The 8,960-nt window shown below is 44.5% G+C and overlaps 1 protein-coding gene across 1 annotated transcript; it reads right to left on the reverse strand.

Moving 5' to 3' along the window:
• Positions 1-2,745: 2,745 nt before the first annotated feature.
• Positions 2,746-3,787, reverse strand: LOC131246794 (uncharacterized). The gene has a single exon (XM_058247203.1). The coding sequence runs from the start codon at positions 3,742-3,744 to the stop codon at positions 2,791-2,793; it is 954 nt and encodes a 317-aa protein (XP_058103186.1). The 5' UTR covers positions 3,745-3,787; the 3' UTR covers positions 2,746-2,790.
• Between the last annotated feature and the right edge of the window lie 5,173 nt (positions 3,788-8,960).

The raw sequence follows: 8,960 nt of genomic DNA on the forward strand, positions 1-8,960 counted from the left end.
GGGTCCCACCGTGCAGGGATTCTTCCCCTGATATCTTGGAGATTTGATTCTATCCATTTTTGGTCTCTATCCGATCTCGAGATCTTCAGGATCGGAGATCCTTTTACGAGTTTTCGGGACATCGTTTTCGTTAACGCCATCTTTTCCTTGTTCGGCCCAGTTCTGATCGACTCTAATAACGAGTTAGTCTGATCCGACTTTATAGATCAAGTTATTCACTATCTGTCGGGCGAGATGAAGTTGATCCATAATCGGCATCCTCTCTTACTCCGATAGTCAACCTTATAACCGACCTTATAAGGTCAGTTTTATGGTCAGTCAGGTGGCTTCTGAACTTTAGGCTTTAATCGGCCTTTTAGATGTTGCTGCCTCGTCGTCTGAGACAACTTCATACATCTTATGTAATTTACCTTTGGCTCATGACTTTATAAGTCTCGGTTAGGATTTCTATTCCCTGCAATCCGAGCTAAGTCTCTCCTTAAGTTGTTTAGTTCTTTTCACTCGGTCAGGCTTATTGCCTCGGGATCTCGAGCATTGTCAGTAAAGTTGATCCATTCCATAAGACTTGTCTTATTTTCCCCCAACATAGGGTATTTTAATTAATAAAAACTCATATTTCTAATCTCACTATTCATTTATAACCTTGTGACTTATCTTCATTTATATCCATGTGGCGTTGTGAACATATTACATGATAAATAAAAATCATCGCCGACCTTATGAATGTTTCAACGGTACTTGACTTGGTATCCCTACTAATTTTAGTGGTGTGGCCCACTTTGAGTATTGGATATGCTTTAATTTGATCAAGCTCTGAAATGAGCTGGAAAACGGATGGACGGCAGATAATGACACATACACGACGGTGGCCCCGCAGATTTAACTCAACAGGCTATAGGGTGGCGAGTTTCTCACCACACAATCCGCGTCTGCCTGACCCACTCCTGCCACAATCTCTCACGCGCTCAGAGCAGGCTCCGGGCAGCGCCCCACGTGTCAATCCGTTCCGTCGCGACACTTCATCCAACCAGGACGTATCTAGAGACAGACGGTTGTGGGGTCCACAGTGATGTATGTGTTTTATCCGTGTCGTCGGTCCATGTTTAAAGATCGTTTTTAGGCGTGAGCCCAAAAAGGAGGCAGATGGAACTTTCAAGTGGACCACACCACAGGAAGCAACGGGGATTTAAAGCCTACCGTTCAAAATTTCTTAGGATCAAGATGATATATATGTTTTCCTTTCATCCAGATCTACATACCTTGGGAAGTTTTCAAATTTAGGAGTTAATTCCCTACGGCTTTTGTGATGTGGTCCTCTGGAGCCTTTAATCTGCCACATTTTTGGATCATGCGCTGAAATGATTTGTCCAAATCCATGATCCGTACGGTGCTGGTGGCAGGTGCTCTGTGGGCCCACCACGATGTATGTGTTTCATCCATGCGGTCCATCTATTTTCCTAGATCATTTTATGAAATGAGACAAAAAAAAAAAAAAGTATATCCCATGCGGTCCATCTATTTTCCTAGATCATTTTATGAAATGAGACAATAAAAAAAAGAAGGTATATACTAATCTCAAGTGGACCAAACAGGGTTTAGTGAACGTTGACCATTTAAAACTCTTCAGGGACCATAAAAGTTTTGGATCAAGCTAAACTTTGCTTTTTCCATTCTTCTGGGCATGAATGACCTAAACAACATATTGGATGTCAAGTAAACAGTACAGTGGGTCAAAGGAGGATTTTAATGGTAAATATCCAATCACTAGTGTTTTCAAATGGTGTGGACCACCTGAGATTTATATCCCTCTCATTTTTTGGGTTCAAGCCATGAAATGATCTGTAAAAATGGATGAAACACATACATCGTGGTGGGTCCCACAGAGGACCGACCACCAGGCTGGTGGCAGGGGAGTAGCCAATCCGTTTCCCAGCTTGGGAAACACCGAGGTGGGTGGGATCCACCGAAGCCGCGCCCATCCTGCATGCGTTGCTTCCAGTGGGCCCATGACCCATTTAGTAAGATGTACGATGATTCGAATCGTCTGTATTAGAGTCGAATGCCAGCCATTGAAAATTCGCTTCTTAATGTTTTCAATTCATCTGTAGATTGTGACGATCGTCATCGTCCATCGGCATGATTTTCGTCCATTGGCCTGATAGCATAGAGTCCATATCCTGGACGGTTGCGATCATTCGACTACTCAGCATGCAGAGCTCCCGTGGGTAGGGATAAACGCTCGATTCTCAGTCGCGGCAGAGGCAAAAAAGACGAACTCTACCAGGCGTGCGCCGCTTTCTATGGCGACGGCGTACGCCGCGTATACTATCCCAAACAACAGAAATGATCAGAGACAGCAGCTGTATCAATCGTTCTACTAATACATCCATTTCTCCGGCTAACGTGTCGGAAGCGTATGATATCTAATCCTACGAAAATGCGGATCCCACCGTGATCATCACGAAATCAAAATCAATGGACATCCAATGATATAACTCAGCCTATTGGTGTGGCCCACCCAAAGAGCGTATCTGATTGATTTTCATATGCGGTGATTATATCGCTGCGGCCCACATTTTGCACGGTTTGGATATGCCACATGTGTGATATGTTGGCGGGGGAGAAAAACTTCGCTGTATCTGATCATCATCAATCAAAAATAGGAACGAGCTCACGGCATTGGTTCGCATTCCACGCATTTCGTGAATGACAGTAGGAAAGTTTGTACCACAAAATTACCGAAAATGTAGAAGAAGGGTTGTATTTATAAGAAAAAACTGGGTGTAAATATCAATTTTCACAGAGAAGAAAGCAGCCTCCTTTCCCCTTCACGGGTAACGTGTCCGTAACGGCGTTAAAACCCACTGACCGAGACTTAACGGCGAACCGATCGCAGTCCGTCTTCCCCATCACGGGATTTAACGTTCGTCTGTACGGACCCAGCCACTTGGCCTGCATGTAACGGTTCTTCCTCCACGGCGGCAGGTGTAGCCCCCGGCTCTTGATTGATTTCCTTGCCGCATCTGATACCAGCCGTACAATCTGTCTCAGCTCCTCAGATCTCCCCACGTAGACCCTCGGCAGCGCTTGCAGAAGCCGTGCGTACCGCTCCGTCGGCCGCGCGATCTCGAACTGGCCGGCGAAACCGACGTCGATCAGGTACCTCTGCCACGTGGCGCCGTCCCACTTGACCGCATCGATGAACTCGTAGCTTCCGCCGGTCAGTCCGCCGGAGCTCTCCCATCTCGTCTTGCAGATGCCTGCATTGTAGCCGGAATCCCTCAAAAATCCCATCACCGCCCGCCGGAGGAGCGATCCGTCTGACACCACACCGGAGAAGGCGTCCAATGCTTTTGTGACCTGCGCCTTGAGCGATAGCCGAAACGGATCATCGACCGTTGGATTAAGAAGCCCTTTGATCATCTCCGTCGGTTCCGGACCCGGATCGCCTCCGTCGGAATCTTCCGGATCGTCGGGCTGGTGTGCCCCGGCGTCGTCTTCTAAGAAACCGTGGATGAGATCGGATAAGAAAGCCGAGTCCTCGGCTTCGTGCTCGCTGCCGCTGCTGGCGTAGCCGGTTGTCCGGTGATCCCTCCCGCAGATGCAGGCCTTCACCCTGTCATCGAGCGGGTCGGTGACCCGCTTGATCCGTGTATAAACTGCCATTTTCCGGTCACCCTCCCTCCTGTAATCGGATTTATATAGCTTTTTCCTCTTCTTTTTAAGAGCTGCCGATGGAATCATTTAAACGACAGGATGGAGTCATTTATAGTCCGGAGAGAGAAAGATGGAAGACTAGCGAGAATGGCAGAAATTCCCACAAAGCCCCACCCTAGTCTCTAGAAAATGACAGGTAGCCCGCTGGAGTACTTTAAATAGTACACTTTCGGATCCATTACTCGCAATATTCACAGTCTGGACAGCTGGAATGGCCTGTAATTGAGTGAGGTAAATGAGAAATCCCAACAGATGGACGGTTTAGATCACCGAAATTGGGACAGGAATCCTTTACATCAGTTGTTGCAGGATGTGCGCGCAACATCCGATTTCTCTCGGCCCACCTGGATCTTTTCTAACATCCGCTCCGTTGATCAGTTGTGACATATCGTGTTAGGGTGGGATTTCATTAATCAGGTTGATACCTAGCTTAGGTGGGACAGAGCATTGGGAGTGGAGATGGGACCCCACCGTTTGCAAGGTCGTTTATATGCCATTCAACCGGTTCATCACATGGGTTCCACTAGGATGAATGGACGTACCAAAGTCTCCGTTGTGATCTTACGTTATTCCTGCGGACTATCATTTAGAGTAGTTAAAAGGACTACTGAGGTGATAGTGCTTCCTTTTTTATTTTTCATCTTCTTAAAACTATCGGATTTTCTACGAATATTCGCTGTATTTTTTTCGTGGTATAATAGCCTCCTGCGATATAATTCACCACCATTTTAAGAATGGTGGTGATTCATTGTCTTCATATGTTGCAATCATGCAAGGCAATCCAGACCACTAATATCGCAAGCAAGATTGTGGACAGAGCATATTCCAATTACTCACCGATTAGGAAATCCTAACCATCCAATTGATTGATATTAATTGGACCGTTAAACATCAAATAGAGAGTGGTCTGATTTCCAATTTAAGATCAGATGATTTTTTTAATCATCTTTTCATTGCCATTTTTGGTCTCCTCTCCATCAACAGTCGGTTCAAATATATGGACGCTCTGGATTCCTGTAAATTATGCCACGTGTACGGTTGATGATTCGCCACCATATTTAAGACTGTGGTTGACTGTCACTGGACTGTCTGGTATTCGGATATACTCCAGTATCCTACTGGGATGGCCACGTGGCGGCATATGCGGTTGCACCAGCCTTTATTCGACTTGCCCCGTCCGTGTACAGTTGACTCATGCCCCACGTGTCAGCACCTTCCGTTTGCTTGGGTCACAAGCTTCCCACGTGGGGCTTTCCCACGAGCCGAAGTGGCGTCTGATTGGTTGCTGTTGCTTCTTCGCGAGCGAGAGGGCCGATGCTCTCTCTCTCTCGCTCTCTCCCCCCTTTAATGGCGGAGCAGTAAGACTCATTATCGGGTCCGGGCCCAGCTCCAAATAACAGGAGCACTGTGACCGGTATCGCCGATATTTTGAAAATATCTCGTTATTATGGCGGAATTCTGATCAGTGATATTATCACGATATTTTTCACAATTTCCATACCTTATTAGTTCTCGCGATTTATTCGGAAGAGTTACAGTGAAATACCACAAGACTTTACCGATAGGGAGCGGATTGGATACTGAACGCTTCACTAGCCAATAGGTTACTGAAGTGATGCGGCGAAACTCCATTGGTTGGATGCCGATAGTATGTTTCCTTGGTATAGGGAGCGGATTGGATACTGAACGCTTCAGTGGCCAATAGGCTACTGAAGTGATGTGGCGAAACTCGTTGGATGCCGATGGTATGTTTCCTTGGTATAAATGCTACTCCGTTAGATCCGTTAACGGATCTTTCTCCGTTTCCGCCGTGCACCCACTCGGCCACTAAATCGGATTGTGATACTGAGAAAATTTAGTTGGGCTTATTGTGAATTTATTTGATTTATCCACACCTTCCATCTGTTTTTCCATCTAATTTCAGCTGTTGAACCCAAAATTAAAGCTTATAAAAATCTCAAGTGGACCATACCACAGGAAACAGTGGAAATAATGATTTCTACCGTTGAAACCTTTCCAAGCCCTACAGTGATGTTTATTTTTCATACAAACTGTTCAAAGGATAAAAAAACACGGATGAAGGTATAATATTGCCAGAAGACACGTGGTTGAGAAATTGTCGAAAACGAGATTTCCTACTAGAGAAGATAGGAAGCGGATTAGTTGGGGTACCATACACCACCGACCTAGCTGGTGTGCGTACGTGTCTTCTGAATACCAGCGCTGAGGTGTACACGTGTTGAACCGAGTCAAGCTTGGCACAACTTTAGTAGACTCGGCCACTAGCTGACCCTAGCTTGAACACGGCACAGGTCGGTCCTCGAGCTAGACTGGCCAGCTGGGCTCTAATTGGTGAGTTGATCAGGCCAATTTTAGCTAAGTTTGATCCTCTGTAGAATTTTCTTAAACACGCGCAGCACTACTTTATTAGTTTACAAGTATTTCATCATACGCTATAATTAAAATAGAGGGGTATTTGTTTAATATCTATACTTTCCTTGCTGTTAGAAAATTTATAGGATAATATTTTTTATAAAATATAAAAATAAAAAAATCCAAGTTAATATTAAAATTATGATAAGCTGAAGCGCTGTAAACCCACACTTTATTGAGTTATTTCATTAAGCACTTGCCGAGCAACATCAATATCAAAATAATTGGGTTATCGAATTGGTTCAATCCGAGTTTGATTCGAGATGGGATTCGGTTAGAGCCGACTCCAACTGGGCAAGCTTGAACTCGACTTGAAATTCTTTTGAATTTAAAAAATTAATTCAACTAGGCTTGAACTCAATTTCCAAGCGAGTCTAATTCAGCTTTTCGTGCCAAATCGAGCAAGCTAACTGAGCTAACTCGGTTTGTGTACAGCTCTACCTGGAGCTCCGGGCTGTACTAACGATTCAAAAGACATCAATGTTACATGGGCTCCACAATGGGGTATTTATTATATCCACACGGTTCATCCATTTGGAGAGAAAATTTTAGAGAGTAAGCTCAAAAATTAGGCATATACAAAGCTTAAGTGGACCACACTACAAATAACGGTAGAGACAATGATTATCACTGTTAAAACATTTGTAGGGCCCACTATAATGCTTATTTCCATCCAATCAAAACTTCCGTGACCACCAATTTCAAATTTTGCAGTGTGGACCACTTGATCTTCATATTTGTATTATTTACTTCTCAAACCTTGCAATGAGCACGCCAAATGGATGGACGGTTTGGATATAACACATGCCTCGGGGTGAGACCCACATAACTTGGTGACGTCAACACACTAGCCACGTCGGTGTTATGTGGTACCCCAACCAGTCGGTTTCCGAGAACATGTCTTGCTATTTTTGGCTGAGACATAATACGTGGCAGGGTCACATATCAACGTCCATGTCGTGGGGCCAGCTAAGAATTGTAACTGGGGAAACGGATTGGCTACTCCCCCTTACACCAGCCAATGGCTGGTTGTCGGTGCTCTGTGGGACCCACATGATGTATGTGTTTCATCCATTCCGTCCATCTATTTTTAAAGATCATTTTATGGTATGAGACCGAAAATGAGATTTATCTCAATCTCAATTGTACCACATTACAAGAAACAGTGTCTAATGATCGTTGACCATTAAAAACATTTTGAGGGCCAAAAGTTTTGAATCAAGCTGATTTTTGTTTTTTCCCTTCATCTGGGCCTGTATTACCTAATCAACATATTGGATGTCAAATAAACAGTACAGTGGGCCTTAAGAAGATTTTAATGGTGGATATCCAATCACTATTGTTTTCATATGGTGTGGTCCATCTGAGATTTATATCCCCTTCGTTTTTGACATGAAGATATAAAATGATATGTAAAAATGGATGAACAAAATGGATGAAAAACATACATCGTTGTGAGGCCCACAGAGCACCAACCACTAGCCACGGGGCTGGTGGTAGGGGGAGTAGCCAATCCGTTTCCAGTAACTGGCGATGCTATCCATCAATGCTCGTGGAACCCACCCAGATTTGGATGTGACATGCACCCTATCATGTTAAAAATGAGCCCAAAATTCAGGCGAATCCAAAGCTAAAGTGGGACACACCATAATGAACAGTGAGGATGAGTACGCCCATCATTGAACCCTTTTTAAGCTCTCTGTAATGTTTATATGCCATCCAAACCGTTCGTAAGGTGAGTCCCACCATGATGAAGGAGAATTAAGGAAAATTCAGCCTGATCCAAAACTTCAGTGGGCTAAAAGAAGGTTTCAGCCGTAGGTGTCCCCATCTCAATTTCCCTATGTTATGACCCACTTGAGTTTTGGATCAGCCTAGTTTATGGGTCTACTTACTAACATGAGCTGGCTGATATGATGGACGGAGTGGATTTGAGACAAATATTAGAGTGGGCTCTACAGAACTTTTCGTTGTATGGGCTTGGAATTGCGTTCGGTGTATGTGGATTATGGAAGCGGATTGCGTGCGGCGACCGGCACGGGACGACGTGGCCCAGTCATTATAGCGCCCAATGTTGTATCCACGGGACGCGGATTTCGGCTCTCGCAGGAAGTTCCTGCGCTGGGAACCCGGGGGGCTACTTTGATGTTTGTGAGAAATCCTCCCCGTCCATCCGTTTTGTGAGTTCATTTTAAGACATGTTGCCAAAAATGAACTGTATTCAAAGCTCAGGTGAGCCAAAAACGTAATAATTAAACATCTATAGTTGAAATATTCATGATGTACGTGTGTTATCCACGCCGTTCATCGATTTTCTTAGACCATTTTGAGGTATAAGCTTAAAAATAAAGCAGGTCCACAGATCCAGTGGACCACACCAAAGGAAGCTGCAGTTATAATGACAACCACCGTTAAAAATTTTCTAAGGGCCACAGTGATGTTTTTTTTACCATCCAACCTATTCATAAGGTCACGTAGACGTGGATGAAGTGAAAACACAAATATCATCTTGATCCGAAACTTCTCCAGCTCCCAAGAAGTTTTTAACGGAGGATGTTTAGTCCCCACTTTGTGGTTCATTTAAGCCTTAGGACCTGCCTCATTTTTTGGATAATATCTTAAAATAATATGAGGAAAACGATGAACGGCATGGATAAAACACTTACATCATGGTGGGCCCCACAGAGCCCTGCCAGGATGGATTACTGGGTAAGACACAATCCGCATTCGAAAATGGTGGGATTGAACGCCACCAATAAAATCTTCCTTAGGACCATGGAAGTTATATTTGTGCTTTCCCTTTGAATCCT

The sequence above is a fragment of the Magnolia sinica genome, chromosome 5 (assembly GCF_029962835.1).
Source record: "Magnolia sinica isolate HGM2019 chromosome 5, MsV1, whole genome shotgun sequence".
In the NCBI taxonomy this organism is placed as follows: domain Eukaryota; kingdom Viridiplantae; phylum Streptophyta; class Magnoliopsida; order Magnoliales; family Magnoliaceae; genus Magnolia; species Magnolia sinica.

What these genes read in the sequence shown, in the direction of transcription:
- LOC131246794 (XM_058247203.1), bottom strand. Translation starts at nt 3,744, where the DNA reads ATGATTCCATCGGCAGCTCTTAAAAAGAAGAGGAAAAAGCTATATAAA.